The sequence below is a fragment of the Etheostoma cragini genome, chromosome 21 (assembly GCF_013103735.1).
Source record: "Etheostoma cragini isolate CJK2018 chromosome 21, CSU_Ecrag_1.0, whole genome shotgun sequence".
In the NCBI taxonomy this organism is placed as follows: Eukaryota; Metazoa; Chordata; class Actinopteri; order Perciformes; family Percidae; genus Etheostoma; species Etheostoma cragini.
This window is the reverse complement of record NC_048427.1, coordinates 13,578,158-13,603,152: the sequence shown is the minus strand read 5'-3', so window position 1 is coordinate 13,603,152 and position 24,995 is coordinate 13,578,158. Positions and strand designations below refer to the sequence as shown.

Sequence of the window (24,995 nt, the reverse complement as noted above, 5' to 3'; positions counted from 1 at the left end):
CAGCTGTTTTGTAATGAATGAAATATACATCCTGAAAAATAATCTCTCCACAACAGCAACATCTGTACATCAAATATATTACAAAGAAACAATAATATAAAACTATAAGCGTCACATTTGGCTTTTGGTACCATAACTTTAACCTCATATCTGTTGCACTCAAACTCAGTAGGATGAAAATGGGTCAAATGTCTAATCAAGACTTGTGATGGCTTCATTAAAGCAATTAGAAAGCGAGTTTGATACTTGGAACGGAGAGGGCTAACTTAACAGAGAGGCACGGACCTGGCAACTACTTTTCCTACATGTGCTCAGTTTGCCCTCTAGGGGACAAATGAAGAAGTGCACCACTGTGATGTCAATTCCACAGTTGCCATTGTCAACAGAAATGGACTAGTATTCATCTCAAAGAATAAATATGACTTTTAATAAATACTCTCTCAAGTAACATTTATGGGCGAAATTAACAGACAAATCCAGGAGTAAACCTGCACTCCAATAAAAATGTTCCATCTTGAATCCCAATGGTAGAAGCTCAGCAGAAATCAAAGAAGAAATAAAAGACACTATGCAATAAAACATTTTTCAGCGAATCAATAAAACACTTTTTCATCATTAAGACAACAGGAAATCAACCTTCACCTCCTCCTACTCCACCACCGGGAATGTTCAACCGAAACACTTGCAATACCACTGATACGTATAAACACATACTGTAATTCAGCTTGTGAAGAGAGAGTTTGGGGGGTGGGGGGGTGGGGGTGGGAGGATCGTTGGGAGGCTCTTTACAAGTCCCTCAGAATTCACTGAATTCAAAAAAAGGGTCCTAAACAAGACAGAGAGAAGGCGTCTCTTGCAAGACTTTCATGGTTTGGTAGTGCTGCGGTGGGTCCGAGTCAGGGTTGGATATTTTAAGGAGTCTAGGTGAGGCGAGAGAAGGGGGTCGGTTCAGTTTAGTTTGTAACCCGGCCCCAGATCCATCCAGAAGTGTTTGACATCACCTGCGAGCATCTGTGCCGTTCAAGTCATTGCACTTGTTTGTCAAAGACCAGTCCTATCCAGCAGGCTTCCGCTTCCAGACAGCTCATAATAAACCTCAGGCAGACGGGCGTCCCTGGCAGTTCAGCGAGAAAGAGAGAAAATCAAGCCCTCTGAAAGGTTCAGTCCAGATGGAGCTCCTCTGTGTTACAGGATGTCAGTCCAGGTTTAAGAGAAAGACTGGATCTCCTACGCCCAGGAAGTCAGTCCCATCCAGCCGCCAGCGCCCCCAGACAGCTACCTTCGTCGCGGTCCGGTGTGGGCGTGGTCTGTCCCATGGTGGCCCTGCAGGTCGTCCTCTACAACGTAACTGTGGCCCTCCTTCTCGATGCATTCAGACAGCACATTCAGCACCTAGCCACAAGGAAATACCACCAGACAAGAGAAAAGGCATAGGTATTGAATCGAGAAGAAATGGGTTTGTAGTCAGAACACAAGGTCACAGAAGGTTTAAAGAGGAACAATGAGTGACATTTTATCCCCCGAAATGTTTAAAGGAATAGTTCAACATTTGGGTTATTTAATTTCTTGCCAAGAGTTCCTAGAGTACCTTACTCTCGGCAGGAAAGTGACCAAACACAGTGCCGCAAAGATGAATCGTTTAGTTGTCAACTATTAATTTAATTGCCAACTATTTTGATAATTGGTTTGAGTAATAAAAAAAAATAAAAAAGGAAAATTCTCAGATTCCATCATTTTAAATGTGAATATTTTCTAGATTATTTACCACCATATGACAGTGAACTGAATACAATTGAGTTGTGGTAAAAACAAGACATTTGAGGACGTCATCTTGGACTTTGGAAAACACTAACAGACATTTTTCAGCATTTTCTGACATTTTATATATCACTCAATTAATTCACTATAAAAAAAACGTTGCAGCCCTAATACATAATCCCAAAACTTTGAACTATTCCTTTAAAGGTTTGAATAAAAAATAAAAAAATCCATCAAGGCACCCTGTATATATGAGTATGGAGCACTGACCTGGCGTAGTCGTCGGTCCATGGCATCCAGGTGTGGCTGGATAAGGATGGGACTGAGGCGGTCCCTCACTAGGGATTCTGCCATGAGCGTGGACAGCTTGTATTCTTCCTTAGCCAGCAGCTGCAGGCGCAAGTGGGTCGACTTTCTTACCCTGCAGAAAGAGCGCAGCGAGGGGGGAAAACAGTCAGTGTGGCTGTATGCACATATACCGTATGCACGGCAACACTCACATTGGTAAAAGCCAACTGATCACATGTAAAACCCTTCTTCTTTTCTGCACAGAGATCAATAGATCAATAAAGCCCCTGCATCCTTCTTATAAAGCAACATGAAAAAAACACCAGCAAAGAAGACCTTACCTGCAGCACTGGGTCAACGGCACCAGAATGGATGTCTCGTCATGGGAGTGCTTTCCAAAGCTAGGGGGGAAGATAGAAGCATCCATGGTTTAAAAATATTTTCCTCTGTTGTTGAGCAATTTGCTGTTTGCCTGCAACTTTGATAGAGTCTCGGTTTTGATCGGTGATTCAATTCACTTGATTTTTCAGTGCTTTTTTTGCTCACATGTAACTTCAAAAGTGCATGCAAATAAATGTGGGGTGGCAGTAGCTCTTGTGTAAGGATTTGGGAAGGGAACCGGAAAGTTGCCGGTTGGAGCGTGGATTGGTAGCTGGAAAGATGCCAGTTCACTTCCTTGAGCAAGGCAATACCCGTGTGTGTATTTCAGACCTGTGGGTAATAATTATACCAAGCAGAGGGAAAATGTGAACTTCCTCATGTGGGATTAATAATTTTCTTTCTAATTGATTTACATGCATAATAGTGTGCGGTTTTTATAAAATGTTCAGCAAATTTCTGAGAAATCAATCAACCAATCAATTAATTTTATTAGGTCCAATTCCACTGAAATGTAATCCTGTGAGCTCCTTCAACTTGTGCATGATTCATCACAAGGCAGCGTGTGTGTGTGTAAATGTAAAGTATTTATATAGCACTTTTCCAGTCTTAACAACTGCTCAAAGCGCTTTTACATCTACAGGAAACATTCACCATTCATCAGATAAACATTCACACACATTCACACCCCGATGCGCAGCACCGGGGGTAACTCGGGGTTCAGTGTCTTGCCCATGGACACTTCGACAATGACTGAAGGCCCGGGGATCGAACCACCAAGCTTCCGATTGGCATGCAACCGCTCTACCACTGAGCCAACAGCCGCCCGTGTGTGTGTGTGTGTGTGTGTGCGTGTGCGTGTGTGTGTGTGTGTGTGTGTTGATTGTTGTTGTGAATACTGGCACTTGTTGGTCAGCGTGCACAATTTAATGAGATATTCCTTTAAAAAAGTATTTTTTAAATGCTTTTTTAATTATCTAGATATTATCAGCCATTGAATAGGTCAAACTCAAAATTAAAATGTTTAGCATTACAAATGTAAGTTCATTAGGATGACATTTATTTTATTAATTATATACTGTAATGTATTGCCCCATTCACTCCCTATGCATCTATAACTTATTAACCTTAATGTGTTGAGTTTTCAAATGATTATAAATCATCCAGTAAGTCTGCAAGTCACCATGAGCAGCATAGCAAAGGTATGTAGGTAGGTTTAATGCTTAATTGCATCTTTATCAATGAATTTAGGCAGTATTTAATAAAAGAAAGTGTTATATTTTGATGTCGTAGACGGCGTCCTAAATGATTCAAAATTTCTGAACCTTGAGAAACCTGCACATCATGGATTTGGTTTTATAATTCTCTCATTGGTTGTTATTTGTATGGAGGTATACACTACACAGGAACCAAGCAGCGGAATAATGAAAATAGTACAGTTCTGAATGACAGTTTAAAAATCTTTGCATTATAACCTCTTTGAATAACAATGCAGGGGCTCACCCTCTGCCGTTGTCCAGATGGATGATAAAGGTCTCATTTCCAAACTTTTCAAACGTCTCATAATGGTGGCGATCCATGTTTCCTGTGTTGGAATACAAGTAAACAATTCAACACATATACTGCAGTCCACCTACTGTGTGTTTTATGCTGTGTTACCCAGTATTCTCCATTGTTGACCTCTTAAACGGTGCTTAGACCACCATGGGACATAGCAACTCACCCATGAGGAAGTCAAAGATGGTCATGTCCATGATGTCCAGCAGTCGTGTCCCACTGTCATACGGTGGAGTCTGTTTGACTTCCTCGCAGTAGTCCGGGTCCACCTCCCATCTGAAGAATTTAAAAATATCACATAAACATTTTGTACACATTTTTTAATTCATTAGAATTCATGCGTCATCAAAATCCAATTTGTTTCGCCTTTTAACATGTTTTTTTTCCTCCAATTTTTTCTTGATATGATTTTGGGAAAATAACAAGATTGCAATTAAATGTTTTCTTCCGTGGCATAATCTTTACAGTTTTTTTTTTCTATTCGGATGCCAGACAGCTTTACCTTGATCTACGTGATATTACACACACTACAGATCTCTTGCTCAGCTCTCATGAGTTATTGTCCCTGACACAGCGAGTGTAATAAATATCCTCTGAAAGCCGGACCTACAGGAGTCAACAGTCAATCCCTCTGTGTCTGCTTCATTCAGTGAACGCAGCACTGTCTGTCTGAGTGAAGGGTCAATCTCTTACTCTGCCTTCTTGCGTTTGTGGTAGGAGCGTCTCCACGGGTTCCTCCAGGTCTTGCGTTTGGCGAGGGCTAAGTCTGGGAGGAAGGCGGCCAGAGATCCTTCTATCTGGTCCGGTTTACCGCACAGAGCGTGCTCGGTAGAGCAGTAGTACGAACACTCTCCGTAGAAACACACGTTGTTAGCTGAGATTTGGGGAAAGAACAAACATTAACACAAAATGACTTTTTCTAAAGTAACTGTTAGATACATTCTAAAGTACTACTCAGTGTTAAATATTTTAAAGGTGTCCTGCCACACGTATGTCATTACTTTGTGGTAATGTCTGAAGTTCTACCATGTACTCTGTAACATGTTTGCCTTGATTAAAAATTTAAAAAAAAAATGCCTTGATTACCTTGTTTCAAGCCATTCTAGTGTGGTATAGAAACCCGGCAGGAAGACTCAGCTCCAGTTGTGCCAGTTCTCATTAATATTCAATGAGCTAAGCTGATTGATTCTGATTGGCTAACAGCTATCCAATGCTATCAGCAGCCTTTACCCAGCACAACTGGGCGAGCTCATGAATAGTTATGAGCTCATGCAACATGACATCAGACTGACCAGCTTATGTTATTGGCCTGATATCTCTGCTTATTATTTTTCAGTGGCTAGATCTGACAAAGGAGGTAGCAGTTCATTTTTTTACATTCACGACATAACACAAACACATATGGACGTAACATATTTTAAAAAATGCAAGAAAAAATGGTTTTGTGTGGCAGGGCACCTTTAACATGACCAAACGCGGTTTCTGCCCTTTTGAAATGCACACCACATATATTTAAGGGCCAGTTTTCACAAGATTAAAATTACCTGGAGACATTCAGTGACTTTTATTAATTGCTGAGTTTTTCAGTCATTTTAATCCTGTGAAAGTTTACCATGTGTGTAATATTTAAAATGTAAACGTTACATTGCTAATTAAGTGCACTTTGGCACAAGCCAGAGTCCCTTGATAATACTAATCCCATGCTAATTAATATCCCAGTAATTCAGGGCACAGAACTAGCTTCGCTCCACATTATGAAGAAGGCAACTGTTCATTTTTGCTCGGCTTTGACTTTTGCATGATTATTTTTGTTGAAGACTGCACAGATAGATAGATAGATAGATAGATAGATAGATAGATAGATAGATAGATAGATAGATAGATAGATAGATATTAATTGATCCCAAGAAATTAAGGTGTCACAGCAGCAAAATCAGTCACACTGCACAGAATATAAATATAAATGAAATACTAGGAAGAATACACATACATACAATACACATGAAATAATAATAATAGGAATAAAAGAAAAGAAAAATATTTGAATATATACAGGATGGGAGAACAAAATGTGCAACTGCTTAAATAATATGCTAAAATGTAAATTAACCAATTGTTAGATAGCATTTCATTATTATCTTTTCTTCTGAGATCACCACATAATCTTAATATTTGTTGTAAAATGGTGTTCGTCCCGCAGTTTGGGGGTACACATAACAGGAACAACAAAAGAGAACTGAACTGGCATTTGTGCAGCATTTTTAGCAAATTTTTAATCTAATGGTATATTGATTAAAGTTTTCTCTTCTAGATGTGTCTCTTAAAACCTGATAACGGCCCTATTTCAATTTGTACCTGGTGAAATGAAGAAGGTCCTCCAGAGCTTTTTGTCTCGTGTGACATCTCGGATTTCCTTTGTCATGTTGACAAGCCTGCCGGCCACAGGAGGGACACGGCGGAAGTCCAGGATCCTACAGGACAGAGACACATACCGAGGGCTTACAGTCTGTCTTTAGAATACAGCAGACGTTTTCAAACAGTGGCTGTGACACACAGCTCATGGAGGCAATTAACATACTTTAAGCAAACTGCTGCTCAAAAATCCCACTCAAATTTAACCACACAGACACGACATACATATTTTTAGATACAGTTTGACTTACACTTTTATCATGTATTGTAAAGGCCTGTCACAAATAAATGACTATAAATCAATTAAGAAATTATAGAAAAATACACTACATAAAACTCAAGAACTTGCTTGAGAATTATGACATTTTTAAGTGTTTTAAGTAATCCACTCATAGCTATCTGTACAGCCATAGGTACATAGCAAAAACAGCAGGAACAGCTAATAGATCATTTGGCATACTTTTAATGGTGCCAATTTGTCAATAACCTCGGTTGTGCTTTATTTCCCATAATTATAGAAAGTTTGAGAGTGTAACTGTAAAAGATCACCTAAAGAGCTATTTATGTGCTTAACAACTGTCTGTAGAGTGTTGGAACAAGTATGAGCTGCTTGTAGATTTAAGAAGAAAAGAAACATCACCCCAGATGGGACTCAAACCCACAATCCGGGGCATAGGAGGCCAGTGCCTGATCCATTCGGCCACTGGTGCAAATCCAGTATATATCTATGCTCATGTAATTCACTGTCACTGCCAACAGGGGGCACTGTGACACAAGTCATGCCTTGGCTGTTACAGCACATGGTGGTAAACCTCTGTGGGTTTTATGGCTACTTTTCTGCATCAAACACATTTTTAACTTCCACACAGCTTTCTGGTTTCATGTATTTCGAGATGTAGGTTACACTGAATGATAGCGTGACTGTCTTCCTGTATGCGTGCCACATGCCTATTTTATGCATGCGTGGCTCCTGTTGTCATTACCACCTGGCTACAACATCAGCACAGGTTCTTTAAAAATGTATACCCCCTGACAACACCTAATGGCCTAGGCCTGAGGACAGAGAGAGACACAGAAAGAGAGAATGAGATTAAAGATGGAGCCAGTGGAATAAGAGGAGAGAGAGAGATAGACGTGGTGGAGAGAGCTTGTCGTAAAAATGATGCCATCAAGTAGAGTGGGGGCGGGTGGAATGAGTCTCTTTCCTCGGACACAGGACGAAGCGCCGCACTTCACCGTCTGGCCTGCTGGGCCTGGGCCTGCTGCCATGCTATAGGGAACAGCTAGGGCTGGCTTCAATTCTATTCATCACTCACACTTTTTCTTCCATCTTTGATAAACCCTATTCCCAATGTGGCCATTTAAAACTTGAGTTATATTCAGGATGGGACAGAGAGGCACACTAAGAGCTGCGCGTGAACAACAGTGGGAATCATCATTTCATATATTCCCGGCAGAAAAGAGTACAAGACACCAGTGGGAATTCAGAGCTATTTTGTTTAATATTTTAAGGTCAGATCAGTCCTTGTATGTCTTTATATCTGCTGACTGCTTGCTCTTTTTTCCCCACCTAATGCAGCAACACCAAGTGCACATCCCATTTAAATCCAATCACATAATTAATGATGCTTACAGCGGTGTAGCCTATATAAGAAAAGACAGTGGCTCTGTGTCTGTGTGTCTGTGTGAGTGATGTGTGCACACGCCGGTGCGAATGCTGCTTTTACAAGAGCCTGTGTGTGTGTGTGTGTGTGTTTGTGTGTGTGTTTGTGTGTGTGTGTGTGTGTGTGTGTGTCTGTGTTTGTGTGTGTGTGTGTGTGTGTGTGTGCGTGTGTCTCTGTGGGTCCCCTGGGAGGCAGTGTAGCCTAAGCCTCTGCACCAGCAGCAGCAGCAGCAGCAGCTCTAATTTAGAACAGACAAAATAAGAGGGAAAAATAAAGCAATGCTTTTGGCAAACCCTGCCTGGCTTATATTTAGAATGGGCACAGGGCCTTTCATGCCTTTGGTTTTCTCCTCTTCCCCTTAACCCACACATATGCAGGGAGTGTGTGTTTTTCATGTGTGTGTGTGCATAGAGGAGGACCAGATGTGTAGCAGACTGGTGAAGAAAGCTGCTGCTAATGCAATTGCTGCTGAACTGTGTCATTGTGCCTGAAGGAAAAACAGATACAACATCCCTACCTGCTGTGGCCCCGGCATGTGTGTGCGTGTGTAGATGTGAATGAACACGTGTGTGACCTCGGTATAATCAGCAGTCTCACTACAACACAAGCCCTCTGCTCATAATACCATACATCTACATTGATGTCAGCTCGACTTTAATAGCTACACCGGCGCTAAAACTCATCTCTTTTTCTGGTCGATCAGAGAGCCTCATGAGGTTTTCTCATTTCATTAAAGTCTCTGAGGCAGGCCGGCCAGCCGTTAAGGGTTAGCCTTGTAAAGGCAGTGAAGTCAGAGAGCGTGGTGGTTAGCTAAGCAAGGAGGCTGCAGTCATTGTTCAGTCAGATGCTAGCTGCGGGAGGGCGGCATTCATCCTCTATGACTCACGGCCTCTCGGAGCTCGCAGCCTCTACTGTACAGGCTCACACTGCTCGCTGTGTTTGAACGAGAAGAGTTTCTGAGGGTGAAAAGGAGAAGCACATGTACAAACAAGCGCAGAGAAAATGTGTGTGAGTGCATGGAGGTTAATGCGCACAAGAGAAATGGGTCTGCCAGTATTCACACACATGGATCTGTGTTGCTATATTTAAGGAGGACCTTGCTGCAAACACATCATCTTATCACATTAAAGCTGGATAACAAAAGGGGACCCAGTTCTAGCCTGGCATTCTGCAGGCTTTTTTGTTCCTCCTTGGTGGTTAATGACCTGACACGATGAGAAGCAAATTAGCAATCAGGGAGGAACACAAACCTGCAGGACAGCGGTCCTCCAGGATGGAAAGAGGCACTTGGGCTTGAAGGAGTTAAAGCACATTCAGGAACATCAGATTTCTTTTGGGGGGGGGGCTTGATTTAGTTGATATGTTTGTAGCGCCGGGGCGTATCTGGACCGGACATCCACTGCTGCCCCTGAGGGTAATTTAGCCACCATGCTTTGACAAGGAAGAAGAATGTGTGGAATAAAGATTATATCTCCGCTTCTACTGCATCAATTTTGATTCTTTAAATAAATCTAAATCAAACTCATTCCACCGTAAGTCCAGCAGTGTTATATGAGGGCAATTCTAAAATACTAAAGTTTAAACCAAAAAGCAGCACGGTAGAGGTTTGTTCACCTGAAAAATGGCCCTAAAATCAATGCAAAACAACAATTTTTGAAACCCAGGGTAGCCAAGCTCACACTTTTAAAGGGTATTATTGAAATTCTTTACAAAATTCTTTACCCCTTCAGCTGGGGGGGCCTCTGGCTACAAGATAAAACAGGCCAATAACATGGCAACGTGATGTCCCAGATATCATGTATCACACATCGCTGAGACTGGCACTATGTTGACTTACTTGTCCAGATGAAAGGCAGCAATCTCTGCGTTGTGTCTTTCAAAGTCAGAGAAATAGAAGAAGTCTGGTGGGGTCTCCTGCTCCCGGGTCTGCCTGCAGAGGAACAAGGAAGGCAAGCATAGCGGTCAGGTTTAACTGTGAGGCAAAGCAGAGGTTTTGACAGTCAGCAATATGCAAAAGGTTCTGTGTTAACCTGACAATGCAACATATTAATAGACCTGCTTTTACAGAATAAAGCAAGTAGCGGGTATGCAAGACAACAAACAATATGGTTACAAATTGATATTTAGGTGCACTGGATTTAAACCAATCCATGTCTTAAACGCAACTTCTAATTTCCAAAGACGGCTCACTGCAGAGGTGATAAACCACTTCGGCTTCACACCTGTGTACCTAATACGGCGAACAGCGTTTGTGAGCAATAACGGAGACACAATAAACTTGTGTCCTTGCCTCAGAAAAATGCCCCTGTTCGGAGTTACTGTGGGTGTTTTGTGGGGCGACAAGAAGCGGGGACAATCGGAGGTCAGAGACTTTCTCCTGAAGAGCCCACTCCTGTTCTCGATCTGTACCTATTTCTGTCCAGCTCTGATCCCTACCCAAAAAACTGCTGTCCACACACTTTCTGCCTTAAAGCTCTTGCTGAAGGGAAAAGAGGATCTTAAAGTCTTAAATCCCGGAGGTGCTGGAGGACGGCCAGGACGGGGCAGCACAGTAAAGACATACCGGGGTGAGGAGGTGAAGTCAAAGGAAGTGGAGGTGAGAAGAGTCCCTGAGATGGTGCTGCATTTAGAAAATTCATCTTTGATAAAATACAAGGTTGGCAGTGAATTCCATCATCAAATTGCTATCTTTTGTATATTTGAGTTGTTTTTCCTTTTATATGCACTTCCTTCTCTTTGCTTTTTTTATTGACAACAGTAAATACTTTCCAGGAAGGCAGCTGAGTGTAATTATTTGGACTGCAGCCTCTGCCATTTCTGCTTCAGCTAGTTGAGCGAGGATGAGAAGAATGGAAACTATCTGGGCAACTTCTCTTTCTCTACTTCTCTGTCTATTCCCTCCGGATGCTTCTCTCTGTTTATTTCGCTCAAAAAGCCTCTGTCTCACCTCCTCTGCTTATCCACTCTCCCTCACGCAGAACTGCTTTCTCTACTTTCATCTTAATACTTTATATCTGTGTGCCTCTCTCTCTCTCCCCGTTCCATCCATCGCTGTCTTCCTCAGCTGGCTGGCTGATTGTAACTCCACAGCTGCGTGGCTGACATATGCACCAGTCTTTAACTAACCCAACATGGAGCCCAGAAACACACTCATCCCCGATCTCCCTGCAAGCATTTGACAGACAGCCACATGCAGATGGATGGAGGTTTGACCAAAGTAAACCCAAAATTATATTCTGATGCAGTGCATTTTGTGTTTGCACTTATCAGAAAAGTAGTTAGATCCCATTTTCGCAGTAGACTGCTACAATCAGCATCAACATTTAACCTTTTCCTCTTTTTTAAAATGTCTAAATCTCAGTCCCATCACCCCTCTCCTGCTCATCCCTCACTTCCACACGGTCATTGGCGGTAAAGGCCGAGCACCGTCTGTTGATTGTATCGCTCTCTTCTCCTTGCTTCAGGGAGACTCCTTCCACATCAAGGGAAAATGATACTGCCTTTGAAAGCAGAGAGAAGTGTCTATTTTACACCAGTGCAGCTCAGCCCCAACAACAGGAACAGCATCATTCAGTCCAGCATGTGAAGTGACTACAACAGTTTAATCGAAGGGGACAGCTGAGGCAGGGCCTGAAGTTAATTCCTGTCAGAAACAGTATAAGGAAATTATTCTTTGGGCGAATAACGCAGTGAAGCTATTTGGAGACCAGAATGATACTCATGAAATATTTGAAAGGTTATGAACACCAAGTTTAAGAAGCTCTTCACTCTCCATTAAATGTGTTTTTATCCAGTTGACGTTGGCTGGTGTATGGCAACTTTGAAGGAATAGTTTGACATGTTGGTAAATACACAAATTAGCTTTCTTGCCGAGAGCTAGAGAATAAGAAAAACACTCTCATGTCTGTACGCTAAATATGAAGCAACTGCCACAAGTAGCGTAAAGACTGGAAACAAGGGGACACAGACAGCCTGGCTCTGTACAAAGGTAACAAATCCTTTAGCACCTCCAAAGCTCACAAATTAACACTTTACATCTTGTTTGTTTAATCTGTGAGAAAAGTGAGGTGTAGAAATGACAACTTGTGGCGTCTTTTTATTAAACAGTGTCTTTTTGTGCAACACTGGTGCAGTGGTGATTTAGTCAGTCAAATTGTTATCAAAAGTATTTGCTCAGCATACATGTAGTGACACCCTGGATTTACATGAATACCCTAAAAGCCCAATCATTTTTGTTGTTACCAAAAATAATAATAATAATTATGTTATGTGTTGGACTATTTCTTAGCGAGCAGGGACTGTCTTGAGTCTTGTAGTCACTTTGAAGTTGCTAGGCAACCAGTGGAGACTTTTACAGTAATAAAGTGAACCTTAGAGGTGCTGGACAGATATTGTTCGGACAGAGCCAGGCTAGCTGTTTTCTGTCTTTATGCTCTGCTAGGCTAACTGCTAAGGGCAGATTCATGTTTAACAGATAGATTCAAAAAAAGCTGTATCAATCTTTTCATCGAACTCCTGGCAAGAAAGTGAATAAGTGTGATTCCTGAAAATGCCAAACTATAGCTTTGAATTAGTGCCTGACTCCATGATTGCAAGCAAATCTTAAGTGAAATCTGCTCAAAACCCACAGGATGATATAACCGACTTGTTTTAATATGACATAAAATCAGAAATAAGCAAGGCATGTACATTCTTGTGTAAACCCTCCATGGGCATGATCTCCTGCACTGTCTGTCATCATCATGCATTGTAAAATAAAGATGATATAATCACAGTTAGATAAAAAACGTACAGTTATATTTACGTACCACAGACAAGATGTCTAATATTGGAGCTCTAACTTGCCAGCTTTTAATGACCGTGCTGACTGTACTGGAGCGTCGTCATGGAGATTTCTTGGGGAAAAAGCATGAGCAAATATTCTGGTGCAATGATTCATGGCCGTTGAGCTTTAAAGAAATCCAAAAGCATACTTCACATAGTCCTACTACATTGCTGTCTCTATAGGGGAGAGCACCACAGTAAGCTGCTTTATTCATGCTTCTACTCTTAAGCTCCAGTACGCACCAGAACACAACTCAATGAGGCGTGCATGTTATGTGTCACTGTTTTACAGTGAATCAGTGATTGCTAATATGAGTGAGGAGCATGTGAATTTTGCATTTTAGACAAACTTCTTGGCATGTTTACCGGCTGCACCGACACTCTCCTCTCACTGCATGCCAGCCAAGAAGCAGGAAGGCTGGATAATTACCTTGATCCATATCCAATTCAAATGTCAATAAAGTTATTTAGAGCATGGCACAATGCCCCCCACCCCCCCCCAAAAAAAAAAACAACACCAAAAAACTGACAGGGAAGTAAAAACAGAGGAAGAGATAAAGTGTGACAAAGTCACTGGAGTTTTATGGGGAAGATTACCAGCGACAGTAAAGAGGACAAACGCTACAGTAAAACGCCTCTTAGTGTTCAAATAAGCAGCTGTTATGCGTTTATTAACATTATGTCTGAATTCTCTAACAGCAGCACCTGTGTTCATCCAAATCTGAGCCTGTTCTGATCAAGCAAACCATTAGAGGCATGTTGTTGCACGGAACCTGCGCTGCTAACGCAAGGCTGGGGGAAACATACATAAATGTATGACCACATTATAAAGTCTATAAATGTTTGAGTACACAGTATGCACTGAGCTCAGAGAGAACCGAGACGACAGTGGTTGCTCAAGAGCTACTCGTCCCTTTCACACTGGACCGCCTGGTTAGGCTTAACCTTTAAAATATTTACAAATCACAGCTGATTTATGCTGAATGATAAGTAGATATCTTGCACCAGGCTGCCAAAAAAGAAGCATACATTTATTTTTCTCCTCAGCAAGGCATAGTAGAAGTGCCATGCAGGAAAGCTGCGTTTGGGGCCTCTACAGAGCTTTTCATTACTGTATGTAAGCACAGAAGATATAGCGTGTTTTTAAAGGATCGGTGGTAGCTCTATAGCCGGCTGTCTACACGGACATCAGATCCTTCATCATCGGCAGCAGGTGAGACATACTGAGTCGAGCATGCCCAGTGTGACCCTGGCCTTGCTGTAAACACATAGTTTACACTGGGTGGCCAGACAGTTTCTTGGCTCCTCTCCACGCTCCGAGGGGCCCCGGCAGCCATTGGGACAGCGGAGGTCTAGCAGCGAACACACAGAAGTGTGAGAATATAAGGGAAATGAGAGCGGTGCATCTGGAAAATCTCCCTGTGCACACAGTGCAGAGCTGACCTCTGCAACACCAGCATAAGAGAGAGAGAGAGTGAGAGAGAGAGAGGACGGAGGGAAAAAACGGAAGGGACATCTCCTTTTGCTCTATTATTGACATCAAATTAAAGAAAAGAAAAAGATAGTTCAACTCAAGCTGCAAATAAAAATACACTCCAATTCACTCTGTCCAAATAGACATCTGGCGTTGGTCACTTGGATTTAGGCAGATTAAAAAAGTGGTGAAAGATTGTCAAGAGGCACGTCGTATTGTCCCTTATTTTGGTCAAGCACCAAAAAGCCAAGATACTACATATCCTATAATGCAACAAAATAGCTTTCATAAGACTTGCCCTGCCTGGAAAATACCCATGTCTTTCAAACTCCATGCCCGTTACTTAGCCAGGCTTTCTGTTAAAGATGTGTAGTCCTCAAACCTAAACCCAGATTATCCTGGTGATGTCATCAGAGTCATTTTCAGATTTTAGGAAGCTCCTCCAGAGAGACTAAAAAATGACTCACCTTAGTAGAGTAGTAAATTGGTGGGGTGCTCCTCCCTGCTTACGGTAATTCCATCCAACAACATGTGACGTTAAAGCGTAGCGTCTTATTCACCTTGCTAGCGGTTTCATGTCTTATTATACATATTCAACAAAACTCTAAATATGTACAAAATGCTTCTTTAGTCAGTACCAGTGGCAACAAGTGATCCATTGTGAAGCGTCTAAAAGTTGTGAAAGCTCAGCATTACGCACAAAGCAGTTTACTGTGAATTCCTTCCACACAACTGAATATTATTTTCATTCTCTTTTCATCTTGTTCACGGTCCAACCTGTTTACTTTTGAATAATCCTCACTCACGCTCCAGTATCTTTCTCCAGTATTCTGTTTCATATGAGCTGAATTATGGAAACAAGGCATCACAATGTTTCATTTGAATTTACAATAAGAGTGAATACCCAAGGTGACGAATAAAAAAGTATCAGCGTGTTGACAGTGCAGTCGGGCGAAGCATGGCGGAGAGATTTATCTAGTTTCAAAGTCAAACTGCCAATCGATCACCATAAGCCTATAGCCACAGTACAGGCCGCAGCGTGCACACTGGAGGACTGAAAAGATACGCTGTAAAATATAGAAGGACAAGGGCATCTTCCAGCCCCAGCGGGTCCCCACCAAAGGGCTGACTCCACACACTTGTCACACATCATCCGTCAAACCCACGGGCATGGCAAAGAGTGCACGCCCGCACACACACGCAAAAATGACACGGCTATACCCATACACAAATATAGGGTCATACTGCGCGCGCACGCATGCACGCACACACAGCAGATTGTAATAGTTTTTTAAAACCCCAACAGATGGGTGATGAGCTGCGAGGAGGCAGGTGAGCATTCAAAGCATGAGAGGGTAAGATGGTGACTCCCATCCATGGGTCAACGAAAAGAAAAAGAAAAAACGCCACAGGGGGACTTGAGATGCGACGAGGGCGGTGCATTGTTTTATCTAAAGCTTGTGAAGGTTGACCTTTTGAGCATTGACATTTGATAAATTGAGAAAAAACAAGCCCTTCACAGCACATGAGACAGGCGTACCTGCGTGTTTGCACCAGACGACACGCGTGACCGTTTACCTGTGTCGCTGCTGTAACCCTCGGCTGTAATCTCACTTCTGCATCAAGGATTTGGCATACAAATGTGAAAGATTGAGAGTTTATATATATATATATATATATGTCCAGTACATTTATTTAGAAGTAAGTGATCTGTTGATGTTACACAGAGATCTACACAGAGAGGCATAGTTTTTGACTGTGAAATGATAGTATAAAAGTGAGACGGAGGAAAGCAAGAAAAGTTAGCAGGAACTAGAAAGAGGGAGATAAAAGAAAGAAAGGTAGAGAAGGAAGCAAAGACAAAAAAGAGAAGAAATAAAGAAGGACATAGAAAAAGAAAGAAAGAAAGAAAGAAATTGTAACTGTTGTTGTTGTGACGGGTTAGTGAAGGCTCCTCCCTGACCACAGCAACAACACAAAACCATCCATTCAAACAAAAAGCATATCCGTTAAATGCTTCATTGATTATCACCTATTGCAAAGTAATTCTTCATTAGATGCCTACAGTAATATATCCCCAAACACTAAACACAACAGACAAAGAGTTTAGCTGAGCAATGACGGTTGTTTCAAAGGCTTTTTCAAACCGAAAATTTGAATCTGCAAGAAAGAAAAACACATATTTATTGAAAACATCAGCCTCTGTCTTTAAACGGTAGTGTGCGTGCAGCCATAATGGGGAAAAAAGCACACAACACCCAGGGGCTTTCAAAACAACCTTCACACCGGGATCCAGGTGTGTGTGTGTGTAGTTTGGGTTACGTGTGTTGCAGTTTCTGAGTCGTGTGATGACTGTCATAGCTCCCCGGGGCACTGCAGTGCCATCCAGCCTCCTCCTTCTCCTCTTCCTTCTCCTCCTTTACTCCCTTACCCCTTCAGATTCTAGGCCTGACATACAGAAAGACAGCTGTTTCCTTCTAGCAAAGCTTACTCTCTTTCTTTGACACACACACAAACACACACACACACACTATGGAGAGACAGATTAGGGTAGACACAAGAGAGAGCAACAAATAGGAATATATAGACAACACATAGACACATTCTCACAAACACACATTGGTGATAAAAGTATAGAGAGCTAGGATACTGACAACTAAAATAACACACACAACCAAACACACCCGTTGTAAAAACCACCATTACGGCCTTCTAGAAATTCTCCATGGACAACACTTTCGTATTCATGTTAATTGCACCCCGCATCTGAGACCAATTCATGGACATAACCATTATTCACATACACAATGTGTATGAATAAAGATAATAGCAACATAATGATTTATGCAATGGAGAGGATTTTAAAAAGAAACTACATCCTTTTTCAAGTCCAGCCTGCAAGTCCTCGAGGGCTGCACCACGTAAATGAAGGCATCCTGAATAAACAGGCAATGCCTTCACAACACAACAGACTTTTTTTCATTTTCTTTTAATCTGGAGGCACTTCAAAGAGGCATGTGCTTCCGTAAAGAATAATTCCTAGATGCAAATCATTGACCAAAACACAGCTATTTGGGGTGTCAAGACACCATGAAGAGTGTTGGCTGTGGAAGAAGGATGTTCAACTAGACTGTTATTGAGAGGCTTTTTAGATGATGGCAAGAGACAAGGGACAGTAAGGGGAAATGTGTGTGTGTGCCATTACTCTTCGCATTAATCCTTTATGGAGAGACACGCCTACATACAAGCATGTAAACACACATGAAACCATCCAGCCGCCGCTTCCTCTCCCGCTGCATGAGCTGTTGTCATTCGGCCTGTTAATATCCGTTGCAGATAAACAGGCTACAAAGATCAAGCCATCATCTCAACATAATCTGAGACAGATATACTGCAGCAGGACGCCTCGTCCCAACAGTAAATATGGCACCACCTCTGATCTCAGCAGCTCTATCTTCCTTACGATCTCTGTAGGGAAAAAACCATCAACCCCCCTACGTCTCGCTGTCTGATTCTCTCTACGTACAGATCCACCGCTCAGAAAAAACAGGAGCATGCCAGGCCTGATTCGGTTTCTTCCTTTTTGGATTATATTTTTTGTGGTCTGACTGGGCGGAATGAGAACAGCATCTCTTCTACATGAGAGTAGACAATCACCAAGGCACTTCCAGGAGTCATCCTTCCAGTGATGGAATATTTCCAAGGAAATTTCCAATCAAATTTCATTTCAAATGCATTAAAGCCAGCAGGAAACCAGGAAGTTAATTAAATTGTCTTGGATTAAAACACAATTACAGTAAGCATTACAAAACGCCTAATGCCATCCCTGTACTTGCAGGGTTGAACAGAGTGAGACATGGATGGATGGATGGGTGGATGAATGGGGGGATGGTTGGATGAATGGGTGGATGGATGGATGGATGGATGGGTGGAAGAATGGGGTGATGGTTGGATGAATGGGTGGATGGATGGATGGATGGATGGATGGATGATAAAGAGACAAGAGCATTTCTGCTTAGCCTTTCAAATATTTCGGAGATGAAATCCCATTTTTCATGCACCAAACCAAGAAATGACACATGACACAATGAACTGTTTTCTAATCTCCATTTCTAAAGCAGAGGTGGATTACACATGTGTGTGTCTCGGTGAGCGGGAAGGGGAGATGATGAATTTCCCCGTATGGCATAAAAAGATGTTCCTTAATCTGCACCGTTCATTCAGCGATAAACAAACAGCATCGATGTAGAGCTACCATCACAGCTTCTAAGGAGAGCAGCACGCAGGGCTGCACATTGAACAGATAATCACGTTATGCTATACAATTATATGGACTGTGAAAGTACCTATAGAGAGCTAAATAACGACTTGGAAATATATATTGTGATACATGGGTTGAACTTTCACATCTTAAAATGAGCTAAATTAAGAAAATAAGACAACACTGCAGTTATGGTTTGCACAGTTTGAGTAAATCTGAGATTTTTTACTTTGATTTAATTTCATCATCAACCTGATGACTTTCACTCCTAATTCCTTTTAAGGATACAGTTCCAACTGTACTTGTTTTGATTCAGAATTTGAAAAAAAGTATTCAGTAGTCTGAAAATGAGGGTTTGAGTTCCCTCATCTTGAAATCATTGGGTTTTTTGAATGGGTTTTGGGTTTTTGCCACAGAGCTTATTTTATGCAAAAAAATCTAAGGCGATAACTTCCGGTTGGCTAACACCATAGTGGAGGAGACTGTAATCAAACTGAAAGGAAACAGTTAGCTTAAAGATACAGTAGGTGACATACATATTTGATGAAACTGACCCTTTGTTCAAGTAGAACTACATGAAGCAGGTAATTAAAAAACTAAATCCAGTTCCTCTGGCATCATCAACAGCCTGTAGTGAGACTGTGTGTCAATTACTGCTCATGCGCACACATTCATTCTCCCTTGTGGGGGGAGGGGCTTAGGAGGCGGTTTGGGCTTTAGCAGAAAAGGGGGGGGTGGGAAGTTATCGATGTTCAAATTCTTTGGTTAAGTCCTGGATCTCCACAGTCTGCCTACAGCAACTTTAAAGTGATCCATTACTTTTTTTCGGCCATTTGTCACAATGAAAACCAAATGTTCCTAAATGATGACTACAATTACAGCTGCAACAACAACAATTTCAGATGACTGATATTGCAGTTGACAAGGAAGTACAGTGAATAAGACTGTTTTATAATGCAGACCTATAACGCAGTAGTAGTTTTCTACTACTATAAAGCAGACCTTTGGTTGAACAAGCTTTTCTCTGAGGCAGAAACTATTTGATTGTTCAACCTCAATGGAGGAGAGAAAGCTGCTACTGTGTTATTATACAGCCTCACTCCCTTGATGAATGCTAGACATGTTTTGATCCGAGTTATTTATTTGCCGAGCTAGCACTCTGTGGTGTTGGCTGTGCTCGTTTAGGTTTAACTCAAACACTGAGATTTGCTGCCTTGAGTATTGTTAGATTAATTTAAAGTCCGACCTGCTGCCATCACATTCATATTTTCTAGTGGTGAACGACAAAAGAGTGTCAAACAGCAGCAACACGCTACCATGGTTTACGACAGACAGTGAATGCGTCATCACATTTAATTATCCACAACTGTAATTGCTGCATATTTGACTTTATTGGAAGTGCTTCAAGTGCCAGTTTGTAAAAATAGCCTCCATTCAGAGTAAGAATCTCTACTGGATGATTAGGGGACAGGCTGGGCTAAGACTGATTGCTGTGGCCTTTCCAGGGCTATTCTGGCTGTGCTGAGTGTGTGCCTTCCACTCAACATTGATCTATCGACCCACAGTCCAGTAAAACCTCAAAAGGTGAATCTCATTTCTAAACGCACACACACACACACACTGTCGCAGCCCATCCCACGCATACACACACACAAACACACAGACTAACAAGCATGTTGATTTTTGATGACAAGATTGATGTAGCCTCTCTGAATTCTCCTAGCGTCTACAATAGCCAGCCACTCTTGCTCTCCAGTGCGTGTGTGTGTGTGTGTGTGTGTGTGCGTGCGCACGGTCGTGCGTTGTTGAACATGCCTTGTAGGCTTTGTGACAAAGTTGCAATCACCTCAGTGTAATTGGAATTGAGCAGCTCATCCACGTAACTGTGTGGCTCGGTGGATAGGTAGGGTTAGAAAAAAAAACGATTGCTATTGTATGTTATAATAAGATGCAGGTTAACGCCTTGGGGTTAAAGGTCAGATATAGAACATGTCAACACACTAATGGGGAAAACTGCCTGGATCACCAAAATGCACTGCTGCTTTCAGGGGCTTTTCTTTTTGTCCCTCATCTTGTAAGAAAAAGAATATTTTTTTACTTCTGTTTGGTGGTTGTTATAGTCTATCAAGATGTATGTCTGAATAATTCCTTTTTATACACAGTATTATTATTTTAAGACAAATAATGAAAAAGATTCTCATTAAGAAGCGTAAATCTTAAAAGAGAGCCTAAGTGAGAGTTTTCTTTGTGCAACCGGCCTGCTGTGTTCAACTACACTGCAATTTTCTCCATCATATGAGCTCAATCACCTACACTGAGCTTTCCTCTCCAGCGTGCAACAACAAAAAGAATACGGCCCTGGCTTTTATGTTACTACATACAGGGCTGCTGCTTTACAGCTCTGTCAAGGCCGTTCTCTCGCTTTAAGTCTTCATTTCACCTTTTCTTTCTCTGCCCACATCCTTTGCAAGGCAGTCAACAGTGCAGAAGGAAAGCCTGCTTTTACAGCTTTGTATTTACAGTACACATTTTAGGATTTCCTAAGGCTGCTTACATTGTGTACGTCTAAACGATTTCGAAAATGCAAGTAAATATACAACTCTATGGAACACACGTTCAGACCTGAGTGGCATGATGTATGGTCTGACATCCCAGAAGTATCACACAAACCAGACCATCAGCAGATTCACTACAATTTAATTCATAGGATATATCTCACCCCCTGTGAAAATGCATCAAATGAAAGTAATTAACTGCCCTTTACGCACTTTGTGCCCACTGAAGCCAAGGAACACTCATCTTCACATGTACCAGGAGTGCTCTCCTGTTCTGGAACAATACTGCATCCAAATATGTGCCCTGATTAATATTACTGTACCTATTTCTGTCAATGTTTTGGTTCTGAACGATCTGTCGGCCCTTCAGCTCTCCAAAACTAAAAAACGTGCTGTATTAGCTGGACTCTCGGCTGCTTAGAAGATGATTGCAACCCATTAGAAACCGCCTCATGATGTGTCTGTTCGTACATGGATGTATCAACAGCTGACATTACATTTATTTTAGTTATTTAAATTATTTGTACATGCCAAATTTATATATATATATATATATATATATATATATATATATATATTAAAGATAGAGAAGCTTCAACTTCCGCCACACAGAGAGTGTAAATGCTCCTACATTATTTGTCCTTTTGTGAGAAAACATGGAGGGCGACACATCGAGATGATGGTGGTTAAAAACAGACTTGGCATTCAAATTTGACATTTAAGAAGTGATTTTGTTCTAGCCAACTGCAAAAGCATGGGTGAAACTTTTTGCAGACTAAGCACAGTATGTTTTTTGTAGGGGGGGGGGGGGGGGGGGTCTACATGTTTAATTTTCACATCTCTAATATAGGACCTATCTATTGTGCTGTACCTGAGAAGCTACTTTGGTAAGCATATCATGAATGAAAAACTATGTGACAAATGATAAATACATAGAGACAGTTTCAGACGGTCCACAGAAGATGAATCAGTCATTTCTTCTTAAATGTTAGAATGTGTGTTATTTGATTGTTATATATTAGAGTAAACTGAATATATTTGGACTGTTGTTGAGACACCCGGTGACATCACCTTCTATGAAACTGCGCTTACACTCACACACAGGCTACGTTTACATTGCTAAAATTTGATTTAAAAACGAATATCTTTGGCTACGTTTGCATCTCACATTCACGCTGCTCAAGCGTTTTATGGACCCTAAATCGGAGAAATTTGAAGACACTTCTTGCCCTGTTTGACTTTGAAATCTCCGGGGTTGTGTTGCAGTATCAACGGCCGCTAACAGAGATCTTTGACAACACCGACACTGACGGCAATGTTTTGCCGCCTTATTAGTTTGAGACGTCTTGTTCTCTGAGACTAAGCTACTAACATTACCATGGCAACCACCAGCAACGGGCGGAGTATATATGCTGCCTCCTGTTTACCCTAGCGTGCCCAGTGTACAAGAATGTTCATGAGATATGCGGTTTACTCTTACTGATACTTCTTGTGGAGCTAAAAACACCTGTGTGCACGGAGTTCGCCTTTGACTCAAAACTCAGCTTGAAAACCCAAATGTAGCAATTGAGCCACAGACTTTTTTTATATTGCTGGCATCACATGAAATATAACATAAAATCATTTCAAGCGGAGAACAGGAAAAACTCTTCGACATAAACAGAGCAGCACCTGAGATTAAACCCAAACCAATTGCCTTTTTTTTCCTCCCTCCCTGAACAACAATTACTGTTAATTATCAGCTGCTCTGCCCTCCACCGCTCCCGCCCTTAGCACTCAACGCACGTAGTACACATCCATCCGCTCATGTCTCAGGCCATTCTTCTTCTATCTCCCTCTCCAACTGCACACACAGCCCTCATCTGCCTGCAACCAAAACAGCACAGGAGGATCCTGGGGTGTCGCTGGGCCTGATGGGACAGCGTGAGTTCTGCTGCTTTTCATTATTCATGCCCGGCCCTCCTCGTTCGCACTCTTGTTCCTTCCCTCAATCCCCTCATCCGCCCTTTTGGTCTCGTAGCGTGTAATGGATTTATTAGGAGGCATTACAGAGAAGGCCTAGTGTTAACCGTTCTTACGTTCTGACGGACCCAATGCAGGAAGAAGAGGAGAGAAGGGAGGAAGAATCGTGAGCGCTAACACGACAGCAGCACTCATGAGTGGAGCTTTCGGGTCTAAAAAGTGATATAAAGAAGTGTCTTACAGTGTTCTGTCTTTTTTCAGCAAGGGACTAGTCCACTTGTTGCAAAAAAGGCCTGCTTGAATAGAAGTCTATGAGAAATTAACTAGTCCTTCTAGTAAACATTTGTATAATGAGTTTATTGTCTCAATCACTAGTTGATTATTTAAAAATGTTTTAAAATTGAACAATAAAGCAGGGGATGCTTTAGGGTGTGGCTACATGCCGACCTATTGTTCATGATAGAAGCTTATCCATGGCACTGTGTACATCAAAATATATTTACTTCATCAAAGTTAATTGTAACATTTTGGACGCCTAAAACTAGCGTTAGCTTTTAACTTAAGGAAAAGTTTGTGAATTTTGTACTGCTAAACATGTAGATGAATGGCCAGTACCCTGACGTCTGTGTTTACCCTGTTTTAAAACTCTGTTGGATGTTGAAGGCTTGAAAATCTGCAACTTTCTCTATTTAACATTAAGCTTAGGCAGCAGGCTGCGTTCACCATAGCATTGCGTCATAGGAGTGAAGGTTGGAGTCACTGACTGCACACACACACAAACACACACACACACACACACACACACACACACACACAGTCTCTAGGTTTGCTCATTTATGTGTGTGCACATTTATTTTGGTGTTATGCGTGCCATTTGTGGCGTTGAAAACACCCCGCAAAAACACAGGCCACTCCTAAGCTCATTGTCTCTCTGAGCTGATGGACTGCAGCTTACTGTAGCAGCAGCAGCGGTTTCTGCTACACTACAGAGAACAAAGCCACGGCTCTCTGAAACATCATACACGCAAGCGCCATCCACATCCCAGTAGAAGCACTCCATCGCGGGCGCTTCATTGTGCCGCCGACTTACCATGCCGTCCCTGAAAAGGACGCGCTAATAGAATTATGAGGAGGAAATGAAAGGAAGAGATAATGGCGCCGATGTTTCCGTTGAGAGACGATTCATTTCCAGGAGTGCGGCGGTCCTGCGGACATATGTTGTCGCCATTGTGCAGACTTCAGTCAATAAGGCTGCTGACACTAAATGAACTTCCAGGCCCAGAGTAAGAGCAGCCAGGTGAAGTGCATCCACATCTGGGACTGGGGAGCAGGCAGGAGGAGAAGAGAGGGAGAGAGACTAGTAGTGCAGGAAATGCCATTTCCAGTGAGGTTTGATGCTGAGTGAGCAGGTGGACAATTTCATATCATACACAAACACACACAGGCGACCAGCTGTCTTACACACACACACACACACACACACGCGCACACACGCGCACACACACACACACACACACACACACACGCTGACTTTTCTAAAGCTAACAGCTTAAAGACACAAGCACATATTCAACAGACGTGCACGCACAATAAATAGTGTGTGTGTGTGTGTGTGTGTGTGTGTGTGTTTCCCCAGGCGAGAGGCCGAGGCCAGAGCAGTATGATAGTCTGGAAACAGCTGGACACGTTCGATCAACGCTGGTACATGGCACAGAACCTCAAACCGGGGTTAATCAGCTCAGCAGCGTGACACCGTGTGCTTTAATAGTTTATAGTGCACGAGGGGACCTGTCTCACATTATTAACTTTTCCATAACGTGCTTAAGGTCATTTAAAATGCATTTGCAGGCCGTATATATGGC

At 42.1% G+C, this 24,995-nt stretch overlaps 1 protein-coding gene across 1 annotated transcript in view; it reads right to left on the bottom strand.

Annotated features, from left to right (window-relative positions):
* Positions 1-328: 328 nt before the first annotated feature.
* Positions 329-24,995, bottom strand: part of fam20cb (FAM20C golgi associated secretory pathway kinase b) — a 48,956-nt gene continuing 24,289 nt past the window's right edge. The window contains exons 4-11 of the mRNA XM_034860581.1: positions 9,895-9,987; positions 6,337-6,452; positions 4,675-4,855; positions 4,148-4,257; positions 3,928-4,009; positions 2,388-2,447; positions 2,029-2,179; positions 329-1,392 (exon numbers count right to left, since the gene is read on the bottom strand). Coding sequence (XP_034716472.1) covers positions 1,276-1,392; positions 2,029-2,179; positions 2,388-2,447; positions 3,928-4,009; positions 4,148-4,257; positions 4,675-4,855; positions 6,337-6,452; positions 9,895-9,987 — 910 coding nt within the window. The 3' untranslated portion in view covers positions 329-1,275. The remainder of the gene's footprint in view (positions 1,393-2,028; positions 2,180-2,387; positions 2,448-3,927; positions 4,010-4,147; positions 4,258-4,674; positions 4,856-6,336; positions 6,453-9,894; positions 9,988-24,995) is intronic.